Source organism: Mirounga leonina, unplaced genomic scaffold, assembly GCF_011800145.1.
Source record: "Mirounga leonina isolate KUSES-001 unplaced genomic scaffold, KU_Mleo_1.0 Mir_95, whole genome shotgun sequence".
Taxonomy (NCBI): domain Eukaryota; kingdom Metazoa; phylum Chordata; class Mammalia; order Carnivora; family Phocidae; genus Mirounga; species Mirounga leonina.
Window position 1 is genome coordinate 349,663 of NW_023270865.1, and position 11,587 is coordinate 361,249.

General features: G+C 50.9%; 1 protein-coding gene across 5 annotated transcripts in view; it reads left to right on the forward strand.

The window, feature by feature from the left end:
• The window catches only part of CEP72 (centrosomal protein 72), a 36,524-nt gene extending 25,954 nt beyond the window's left edge, over nt 1–10,570 (forward strand). For 4 of the 5 annotated variants that reach the window (XM_034998779.1, XM_034998781.1, XM_034998782.1 and 1 more), the window contains exons 9-12: nt 936–1,132; nt 6,806–6,932; nt 9,223–9,334; nt 10,061–10,570. In XM_034998779.1, coding sequence (XP_034854670.1) covers nt 936–1,132; nt 6,806–6,932; nt 9,223–9,334; nt 10,061–10,217 — 593 coding nt within the window. In that variant the 3' untranslated portion in view covers nt 10,218–10,570. Of the gene's footprint in view, nt 1–935; nt 1,133–6,805; nt 6,933–9,222 lie in introns of all 5 variants that reach the window. The other variant, XM_034998784.1, reaches the window with a different exon arrangement.
• Nucleotides 10,571–11,587: the final 1,017 nt, after the last annotated feature.

Below are 11,587 nucleotides of genomic sequence, written 5' to 3' on the forward strand. Positions count from 1 at the left end.
CATTGGCCGTCACCGTCCCCACTGCACTGCATGGAGCATCCTGGTGGCCTTCTGCAAAGCAGCTGGTGTGAGGTGGGGTGTGAGACATGAGGGGCGTCATGCAGGCCTGTGGCTGTTGGTTTTCCCACCTGCTGGCACTCTGGCATTATGGAGATGCCTGGTCACCTGGTTTTGGTGGAGATGCTGTTGACAGATGTTTGATTCCTGTTGCTCTGTTTTATGGGAAGGTCTGGAAAGATGGCAGAGCTGCCACGATCTCCTTCACACCCTCTGAACATGTGATCATGTCCAGGGCCCTGGATTTGCTGAGTTTTCACTGGGAATGAGGCCCAGGAGGGTGGTCCCTCCCCAGGGAGGATGTGGCTTTGCTTCTGCCCGAGCCCGGGTGCAGGAGCACACCGTGTATCCTTCCAGGGGTCAGCCTTCAGTGTCGTGGGAGCAGGAGCTCGCTGGTCCTTCCTTCCTGCAGACCGTGGGCTGCCCAGAGCTGAGCTGTTTGCTCAGTGTTGTGGCCCTGCAGCTGTAGCCCCTGGATCCTGATCCCGTAAATCTTAGCCTCCTGCTCCCAGTTGCGGAGCTACCAGACTGTTTGGGGTCCAGGCCAAGAGCAGGAGCTGGCAGTGCCGTGGAAGAGAGCGCGGCCGGCCACTAGGTCATCCAGCCAAACTGTCCCGTCATGGCCTTCTCTTCAGAGACACCTTTGCTCTAGAATAAAACTATTTTCCTGTCTGTCCACCTTCTATCCTTGGTTGGATGGATGTACAGAAACCTGAGTGAGGTGATTTCAGTGCTGTGCCTGTCCTTTTGCCAGTCTCCGTGCTGGTCAGTGTTTTTTGAGGCATGTAGTTTGTGTACGCAAAATATATGAACAAATTTTGTTTGTACTTCATCCTTTTAACATAAATGCCGTAATAATACTTGGTTTTGACCCCTAGCTCAGGCAAGACATATTTTGTCCTCTGTGCAAGAATTTACAGCAACTCAGGATAGTTCAACAAGTGTGAGTGAAGAAATTAGCTACCTTACTCTGGAAAATAAATCTCTGCAGAAGCACCTTGCTGAACAGCAGCAGCAGTACCGTGTGAAGATGAGTGAGGCGGTGTCGGAACTCAGCGATGTGCGGAAGGAGATGGTGAGCATGCCTTCGTGTTATTTCTGTTTGTGCACACGTGGGATAGGGGCGTGGTTTTGACTTCACAGAGAGGGGGAATGCTGTTGTCTCTTCTGTGAGAGGCTGAGTGGGGGAGAGAGCACAGATGAAGTTCGGCTTGAGGTGGACTTTTTGTGGCCCCAGTGCTCGCTGGCCCAGGCTGCCTAGACCACTGGTGAGAGAGGCTCCAGTCAGCTGGGTGATCCTGGGGTCCCTGCTGCTGTCCTGCCTGCACCAGCCAGCGGAGGCCCATGATGTGCTATTGGCCCGGAGGGACTTCCTCCACCAGGTGGTGCCCAAGGGCAGCCAGAACCAGCACAGCTTGGACCCGGCCCCTGAGCCAAGACTCCTGGCTGGGCAAGGCTGTCCTCCTCCTTCCTAACCTCACGATAAAACCATTACATGTAAATGCCTATGTTAAAAAAACAGAACGATCTCAAACAACTAATTTTACACCTCAGGGAACTAGAAAAAGAAGAGCCAGCCAAACCCAAAGTTAGCAGGAGGTAGGAAGGAAGTTGTAAACATCAGAGCAGACATAAATCAAATAGAGAATTAGAAAAATAATGGGGGAAAAAAAAAACCCAAAACTGAGTTGGGTTTTTGAAAAAAATATACAAAATCCACAAACCCTTAGTTAGACTAAGAAAAAAAGAGAAGACTCAAAATCACAAATGAAAGAGGAGACATCGCAGTGGATGCCTCAGAAATGAAAAAGATCATAAGGGAGTGTTACAAATGCTTATAAGTGACCACACTGGACAACCTTGAAGAAATGGGTAAATTCCTAGAAGCATACATCCTGCCAAGACCGTATCAAGAAGAAATAAAGGGCACACTTGGGTGGCTCAGTTGGTTAAGTGTCCAACTCTTGATTTCAGCTCAGGTCATGACCTCAGGGTCATGAGATCAAGCCCCATGTTGGGCTCCATTCTGGGCATGGAGTCTGCTTGGGATTCTCCCTCTCCCTCTGCTCCTTCCCACTGCTCATGTGTGTGCACCCCGCCCCCCCTTTCTCCCTCTCTCTCAGAAATAAAGCCTGAACAGACCAATAACTAATAAGGAAATTGAGCAATAATCAAAAACCTCCCAACAAAGAAAAGCCCAGAACCAGGTGGCTTCATGGCTTAATGCTACTGCACATTCAAGGAAGATTTAGTACTCCTAAACTCTTCCGGAAAATAGACGTAGAGGGAACACTTCCATACCATTTATGAAGCCAGCATCACCCTGATAGCAGAAAAGCAAAAACACCACAAGAAAACTAGAGGCTTATTTCTCTGGTGAACATAATTTAAAAATTCACAATAAAATACTAGGAAATCAAATTTAAGAACACATCCAAAAAAGTATACACTATCACCAAGTGGGATTTCCCCCTGGAATGCAAGGTCGGTTCAACAAATGCTAATTAATACACCACATAAACAGACTGAAAGATCAAACCCACACAATCATCTCAATAGATGGAGAAAAGCATTTGACAAAACTCAACACTCTATCCATCATAAAAAGTCAACAAAATAGGTAAATAGGAAAGTTTCCTCAACACCCTAAAGTTTAGCCACTTAGGACAAGGCCACAGCTGACATGTGATCGGTGGAAGAAAACCAAACCTTGCTTTCTGAGCCAGGAGCCACGAGCAGACACAGACATGCAGTCCTGTGAGGTCTGCTCAGCGCAGCACTGGGAATGGTAGCAAGAGCACGCAGGAAAAGGAGACATCCAGGTCGGAAAGGAAGAAATAAGATCATCTGTTTGCAGAGGACAGCATTGCATGTGTGAAACAATCTTAAAGACTCACAACAACAACAACAACAACAACAACAAAAATGCATTAGAACTGATAAATTCAGTGAAGTTGCAGGACACAAATCACCATAATAGAAATCAGTTGTGTTTTTTTACACCAACAGTTTATCTGGAGAGGAAACAATCCCATTTATGATAGCATCAGAAAGAATAAAATACTTAGTAATACATTTAACTAAAGAGGTTAAAGATTTGAACACTGAGAACTGTAAGACGTGGGTGAAAGAAATCAGAGACATGAATGGAAGGGTATCCCATGTTCATTGGAAAATTAATGGTGTTCAAAGGCCACACTCCTGAAGGCAGTCTACAGATTCAGTGCAATCCCTGTAAAGATTCCAATGGCATTTTTCACAGAAATTTTAAAAAATTGTAAAATTTGTATAACTATTTTTCTTAAAATTTGTATTCTCCTTTTTCTGGTTTCATGAAAGATCCCCAATAGCCAAACCTGTCTTGGAAAAAAAACAAAGTTGGAGGCATCACACTCCCTGATTTCAAATTCTATTATGAAGGAAGCTATAGTAATCAAACAGTATGGTATTGACATAAAAACAGATATATAGATCAATGGAACAGAATAGAGACCCCAGAAATAACCCCACACATAAATGGCCATTGTGTACCAAGAATGCACAATGAGGAAAGGACAGTCTCTTTGATAAAGATGCTGGGAAGACCGGACCCTTAACACCATACATAGAAGTCAACTCAAAATGGATTAAAGATTTTTGAATGTTAAGACTTGAAACTGTAGAACTTCTAGAAAAAAAACAGAAAATCCTCCTTGATAGAGTCTTGGTGATGATTTTTTTAATTTGACACCAAAAGTGCAGGTAACAAAAGCAAAAATGTTTGAACCAAGTGGGACGACATCAAACTAAGAAGTTTCTGCACAGCAGTGGAAGCCGCAACCTAAATGAAAAGGCAGCCTGTGGGTTGGGAGAAAGTGGTTGCCAGGGGCGGGGAGGTGTTGGTAAGGGGGCCATGCCGTGGCTGTGGAGGACGGACTAGGTCCAGGAACCATAGCTGCCCATGCTGTAGTGGGTCTGCGAGTTTGCTGTGAAAGTAGCTTCGTTCTCCTCACCAAGAGAGAACGCTCGCTCTGTGCGAGAAGGGACGTCCATCCGCTTGACTGTGCTGAGGTTCACTGTGTCTGCACGCCATCCGGCGCTCACCTCATCCATAACCGCTTTCCTTTACGGTGTCTGTCGTGCCTTCAGCCAGTGGAAGTTTTGTTTACCTTGCTGATCATCATGGTTGAGTTTTAGTGTGTGGAATCTGTTCAGGGGCTCCTCTTTTAAAAAGTCAGTACTGACTGCTGTGTCCCATGGGCTGGGACATCGCATTCGGCTCGGTCTGAGCAAGCCATGTAAGCCTCGGGGTGCATGTGCGTGTGCTGTCCAGCACGTTACCCCGGAGTGCAGCCCCTTCACCAGCAGCACGTATACCCACAGCTTGTGTGGGTCGGGAGTCCCAGTGCAGCTGAGCTGTGCATCTGACTCAGGGTCTTGCTGTCATGTTGCCGAGGGGGCCCTGGTCCCCTTTGGAGGCTTGATGGAGGTGGGCATCCCCTCGCACGCAGGCAGGCTTGGCTCTGCGCATGTGGGCCTCTCTTTAGGCTGCCAGCTGCTGGTCAGAGCCAGAGAGTGCCCGAGTAGAAGGCCGTCCTTCGTTCCCTGCTCTTGAGAGGGACGTGTCATTGCTTGTGCATGGTATGTTAGGATCCAGTCAGCAGGCCCACCCACGTGAGGGGAGGACACCACGTGACGGCAGGAGCACCCTTGGGCCATCTCGGGAGCTGCCTGCCCCAGCCTCTCTATCGGCCGTGTTATTTGTAAGGTGGGAATGCGAGTAGCCACAGGATTGCTGCAAGACGGATCTCTGGACCATCTGAGATCGTATTTTATGAGAACCTGCCATCTCAGAGATGCCCTGCAAAGCTTTGCTTTTACAGAAAAAGATGAAAAATAAAAATAATGAAATGATATTGGCAGCCTCTTCTGGTCTTGAGATACACCATAGACATGCATGCACACAAGTGGTGGGTACATCCGGAAAGAGTTGGAGCCCCGTGAGCCTGCACCATAATCACTGTGCAGAACGTCATTTTTGTGGGACAGTGTTGACCCCATGGGACACAGCATGGCCTGTTAACCATGAAAACAGAGGACCACGGCTTTGGGGTTTGGTGCAGATGTGTGGGTTACCCCCCGTTTCCCTACGCTGCTGAGTTTGGGACCAGTGGAATCCAGGCAGACAGGCCCCAGGTGTCTCTGAGTGATGCAGTCTGACATGGAAGGCGTGCGCAGAGGTGTCGCTCCTTCGCCTCTGACGACGGGCTGACTGACCCTGTCCTACAGGCCCTGCCTGGATGAGTGATCCAGAACCCTCGGGCTGCCCCAGAGCCCTGCTCAGTGCCCTTCTGAGATCCACTCCAGTGACGCCGTCAGGAGCTACTTCTCACAGAAGGAGTCCCTTGTTTCTGAAGGGTCCATTGCCGATCCTGCTTTCCTCCCCGTTGTGAAGACGCCGGTTCTACGGTCGTGTCTCCTCAGGTCCTGATGCCCAGGAAACTGGCCTTAGCAGAGGCCCTGCTCCCAAGCCTTTGCAGCGTGGCTCCCAGCAGCGGTGCCGTGCACGTTGGCGCGTGATCGGTCCACTGCTCCTGCTCCAGCCTCCGCTGAGACCTTCATCAGGACCGGGGCCCAGCCCCTGCCCTCTCGGAACTCACCACGTTTTGGGGAGACAGACCGTCAGGCTCAGCTCGCCATGCAGCAGTTTCTGCACTGCCTAGAGTGTGTGTGCACACAGAGGGGTCGGTGCACTGGGTGGGCTGTCAGCAGGGAGAATGAACTAGCAGTTTCCTGAAAGCAAGGGCCCCTGTCACCTTGAGACTGAGATGCTCACTCCCCTAGTGGGGATGCGCCTGCTGGTTTCTATGCAGGCAGGGAGGCCCCCTGCTCTGGGCAGCCGTGGCTTTTTTTTTTTTTTTTTTAAAGATTTTATTTATTTATTTGAGAGAGAGAATGAGAGACAGAGAGCACGAGAGGGAGGAGGGTCAGAGGGAGAAGCAGACTCCCCGCTGAGCAGGGAGCCCGATGCGGGACTCGATCCCGGGACTCCAGGATCATGACCTGAGCCGAAGGCAGTCGCTTAACCAACTGAGCCACCCAGGCGCCCCAGCCGTGGCTTTAATGGCCCAGGTGCCACCAGCTTTCACAGTGGTCTCCGTGCCCTTCCCTCCCCTTCAATGTCTCATGGCGTGCTGGGTTTTGCCGCCATCTTGGAGGGTGGAACAGGAGCCTACTTTGTCTGCAGCTCCCGCCTGTGATGGGGATGGCAGGTATAAGCCCATGTGCTTACACACTGAGGACAAGAACAGGATGGGGCTCCTGCAGGGAGGGGCCTGCCTCGGGGAGCACAAAGCCCTGGGATCTGCCTGTGCTTTTGCCCAAGAAGTGAGCCTAGAAGGACCACGTGGGGCTGGCATGCTGCCCGGCTCTTGTTCCTGCTCCTTGAGAAGGGATGGGCAGCCAGGCTGTGGTGACCACGGGGCCTTCCTGTAGGAGGCAGGTCTCCAGCAGCCAGCACATCTCCCTCAACAGGGACGCTGGGCACACAGTGTGACCCCATGTGACCTGTGCCGCCCCTTTGTCTGTCAGGACACTGTGCTACTCAGCCGGGGGCAACTGATTTCTCTTGTTCACGTTGTGATTTCTCGGTTATGATACATAAAGGAGAACTGATGTCTGGTGATCTCGAGAGATTTCGCTTAATTTTGTATATACATTTTACTGAATTTGACTCATCTGTTTTAAGTGTGTTGTTCTGTGTCTGTAGGATGACTTGAGGCAACATTTAGACAAATCTTTGGAGGAGAATAGTAGCTTAAAGGCTCTTTTGTTCAGCATGAAAAAAGAAGCAAAAAATGCAGACACTGCAGCTACGTTAAATGTGCAGATCACTGGTGAGTTATTTGGTGACGTGTGAGTTTTCAAACCCTTGTTTGTAGACTTCATTCTAAGTTACAGGATTCAGAATTCAGGTCCAGTACACGCTGTAAAGGGCTGTGACGTCATCGTGGCTCATGAGAGCCGCTCCCGCAGGCTCCCAGCAGAGGTTCCCCAGAGCCTCTGGGGTCGGCCATGCTGGTGGTGGCACGGCGGACGTGGGGCACCCCACCTGCCTCTCGGAGCATGCAGATGGCCACATCTCTGCTGCGTCGGCTCTCCGGAGCAGGCCAGTGCTTTGTCTCTGTTGTCACTGTTTCTTCCAGGTCCGGCTCGCTTTCATCTCCCTCTCTTCACTGTCTTTACTTCTGTTTTGACGTTTTTACCAGGGTGCACTTGGTATCTCAGATTCCAGGGTTTTGAGTGAGGAGCTGGTGGTGGTGTATGTCTTCTGTGAGCTTCGTCTGGGTGTGAACTGCAAGGTCCCTTGGAGGCTTTAACTCCCCTGAGGACTGGCCCGCCGAGTGTCGTGTGGGTCTTACCTCCCAGGGGTCTGAAAACTGTTCATAAAGGGCCTCAGAGCAGGTCTCTCCACGCACTCCCGGTGGGCTTGGCCGCGGGAGCACAGCCACAGAGACCGTCACCCTGGTCGGTCGTCTTTGTGACACGACCTGCTCAGGTCTCTTCCGTTGTGTTTATTGGGTTGTTTTGTTAAGCACTGAGTTCTTGGTAGTCTTTTCTTTAACTTCCATGTAAAAAACTTTTCCCCTTTTCACCTGCGTCTTGAGATGTCATCATCCTCTTCACTTGCTTTTGGGCTCCTTCTTGCTCAGCCTTCATTTCCCGTGAAGCTTTCCTCTGCCGCGAGCTCGGGCCTGAGTTTGGCCACCTCCTCTCTGACATTCTCAGGTCTGACTCGTTCCTCCATTTCTTGTATCATTTCTTTTTGATCTTTAGCTCATTCTGAAATATTTGGTCCTGGTTTTGATGTCCTGGGTGTGGCTTCTGATGTCCGAGGGCAGCACCTTTGTGTGGGGTCTGCCCTCAGCACTCCTGTGCTGTTCACCTGCACGTGGAATTCGTCCTCCACATTTCCGGGGCGGGTCAGGCAGTGCTCCGAACTTCCCACCCAGGCCCTGTTCACTCCCCCACTTCTCTCTGGTGTCCTGTCCTGCCCGAGCGGGGCCCTCACAAACAGGCCTCTGTAGTACAACCCTCTTCTGGGGGCGGGGGCTGGACAGGTCAGCCTCAAGGGGCCAGGGTTGCTGCAGTCCCTTCAGACCTCCCAGGGGCCCCCTGGTCTGACCTCATGGAGGAGGCTGAGCCTCTCTTGTGTCAGCCATGGGTCCTTAGTTGCCCAGCAGGGGCTTCCTGTGAAAATGGGGGACACCTAGTGGCTGCCCGGCTGCTGACCACTGCTTCCCTCCCACAGAGGTGGCTACTACGCAGGGCTTGTGGCTCTCTCGTGTCTGGGTCTCGAGGCTTCCACACCCCTAGGGGCTGTAATGTTGTCTGCGGGGCTCTGGTTTTGTCATCTAGTCACTCTTGCTGTTGGACTGGGGGGGTTCTGGAGGATGCCGAAACCATGCCATCACTGCCCTCTTCACAGAATCCCCTTCGCCAGCCCTGCAGTGGCGGCATAGGGGGTACAGATGCTGAGTAGTGTGGCCTCATCGTAGCGCTTTTAGGGCCCTCTGCCTCTGCTCTTGGAGCCTGCTGTCCGTGTCCTTGCCGTCCCTCTGCCCGCACCTCCCACTCTGGCTCTCCTGTTGTCTCTCGTATTGTGTAGTTTTATGTGGATTTATTTGGGTCCTGGTTTTGGGTTTCAGAGCCAATAAATGATGTATTTCTTTCCCTGTCGAGTTGGAAACCCAGAGACAGGAGTCGTGTGGATGGAATCCAGACACGCTGTGTCACTGATGGACATGGGACCAGAGGACACAGCAGAGACATGTCTTGTCGCTTGTCCCCAAAGCTGCAGGCCCTCCCCTCAGGCAGAGCCCACTGCCTGGTGGAAGAGAGGCGTTGAACGCCCTTCCCTGCCAGCAGCAGGTCCAGTGAGTGGCAGGAGCCTCCGGCTGGTGCCACACCCACCTCTGTCCCTACTCTGCCCTCCATGCGGAGACTTGTTCCTCAGGTATCTGGAGGGCAGAGGCCCGAGGCTATCTTTGGCTAACACAAATGGACCTTTTCCAAACTATATTGTTTTTCTCGTATCCCTGATCCAGCTTAAACTCTTGAACTGTTGTAGTTTTTAAAACCTGTGGGTGAATTTCACTCAATGATGTTATGGTTTTTCTCTTTCAGGACTTCAAACCAGTGTGAAGAGGCTCTCTGGTGAGATTGTGGAATTAAAGCAGCATCTGGAGCACTATGACAAGATCCAGGAGCTCACCCAGATGTTGCAGGAGAGCCACAGGTGCTTGTTCGGGAGGCGTGGGTGGAGCAGGGCCAGCCCTGGTCACATCATGGGGCACAGAGGGGCCCGGTAGTGTCATGGTAGGTGGGGTTCTGGGCCACGTGTGTCTCTGCATTGACTTGGAACTTCCCTGAGCTTCCCTTTCTTAAGGAAAAGCAAGTCCCTTCTTGCTGCAGGATTCTGTGAGGTGTGACCTGAGGGTGTGACTGTGAGGTGTGGCCGGGAGAGGTGAGGGGCACATGAGAGATGTCAGTGAGATGGTGAGGGCAGTTTGCAGACGGCCGAGTGAACGAGCACAGCAGCGATTCCTTCCTAAGGTGCTTGTCGCGGTAGAAGTAGCCGACAGCATCACGAGACCAAGACTCTGAATTACACTGTCACTACGTCAGCATCAGTAAGGGGCCCCTTTGCATTTGACCAGGAGCTAGAAACACGCCAGACTGGGGATCGTCTCTGGAGTTAGGACGTAGTTTGCTGGCTTTCCGGACCAGGACGGTTTTCTGACAAACAGCCGTGGCTGGAGTGGCGGGGCGGCTGAGGGCCCGGGTCAGGCCCGGCACTGCCCCGGCGGGAGGCGAGGGCCGGACGGCAGGAGCCCATGGGAGGCAGGAGGGCGCTGGCTGTGGGGACCGGGCCTGGCCAGGTGAGGGAGGACGCTGCTGGACAGGAGGCGGCAGCCTGGACCTGGGAAGGGCTCAGGTGTCGCCCTCCTGTGCTCTCCTCCAGCTCCCTGGTGAGCACCAACGAGCATCTCCTGCAGGAGCTGAGCCAGGTGCGGGCGCAGCACAAGGCCGAGGTGGAGCAGCTAAACTGGAGCTATAAGGAGCTCAAGAAGACGCTGGCCCTGTTCCCGCACAGCAGCGCCAGCCTCGGCGGCTGCTAGTCCCCCCCCCCCACCTGTGCACCCACACCTGGCCTCCAGGTGCCGTGGCTGGCGCATTTGTATTTGTTTTGCCAAGCCTAGTAAAACGTGGGAGTTCTTTTCTACCTAGCGTGTTTGTTGGCAAGAGCTGGGTCTTCTGTCCGTAACTATCCTAAGTGTTTTGCAATGTATTCAGGGCCTGTAGCTTGGTTTTCTAAAACGTCCTAAGAAAGACAGGATTGATCTGTCTCTGAGTGAGTCTGGGAGTAAGGATGTGCATGGTGTGGTATTTGCAGAGAGCGGGCAACCAGGATTATTATTCGTTCGGACTCCGGCATGCTGCTCATGTTTCCTGAAATACAACTGAGATTTTACCCCAAAAAAGGATTAATCTAAGCCCTTCACGTGTTTTGAGACAAGAAACATTGATATATTTTGAGACCAACATTATTAATTTTTCGTAAAATACCTTGAGATAAAGAAAATGCAGTATTTTTTTCCTTGATGTAAAAGAGAATGGTGTCTGATCACTAAGTGATTTTGTGTGACACTCAGTCCTTGTTTAATAAACTAACAGATTGTTTTAAAAAGTGGCTTTTTATAAATTATAACTGAATTTTTCTCATTAAATTCTTTTATAAAACAAGCTATGCACCAAGTGAGCAGGGACAAATATGTTCCTAGACTGAATAACAGTAACACTTAGAGTTTGGGGAAACATTACAAATACTGTTTCACGATACTAACACCCCACACTGAGAGTATCTGTATCCACTCCCCCCCACCCCCCGCTGCTCTCTTGCTTGCAGTGCATTTCTGAAAATTAGAGCATAACAGGGCAAAATATTAGATTTTTAGTTTGGAAGCTTCATATCTTATGCAAATACTTGCTTTCTTTGGTAAAGCAAAGTAATTTTTTAAAACAGTACTTAGTTGATTTAGGAAGAAGAGCGGGCAGGCCTAGAAGTACATGCTCGGTGGTGGCGGCGCGTGCGTCAGGCTCTGCGGCTGGGGGTCAGGGATCCCTGCCTGTCCCTCGGGAGGTGGTATCCTCAGTCCCCTCCCTGTATGGTCGTCGCTGTGTCCTTCAGCGCTGGTTTCTGTAACTCAGCAGGAAAACATGGCACACCAAATGTGCTTTGTGTGTGGGTGGGGTTTCTTTCATCGTCAGATCATTTTTTTATTTATTTAAAAGATTTTAGCACTAATCCATTTTAAGCTTATTAGAAAGGATCACCATGCTATTACTTTATGTTTCTCTTGCTTGGGTTTCATTGAGCTTAGACCTGGGAGTTTATCATTTTCTTCAAATATGGAGAAGTTTTGGCCACCATTTCTCCAAAATTGTTACTTGACCCGGCCTCCCTCCCTCCCGGGACTCCAGTGACACT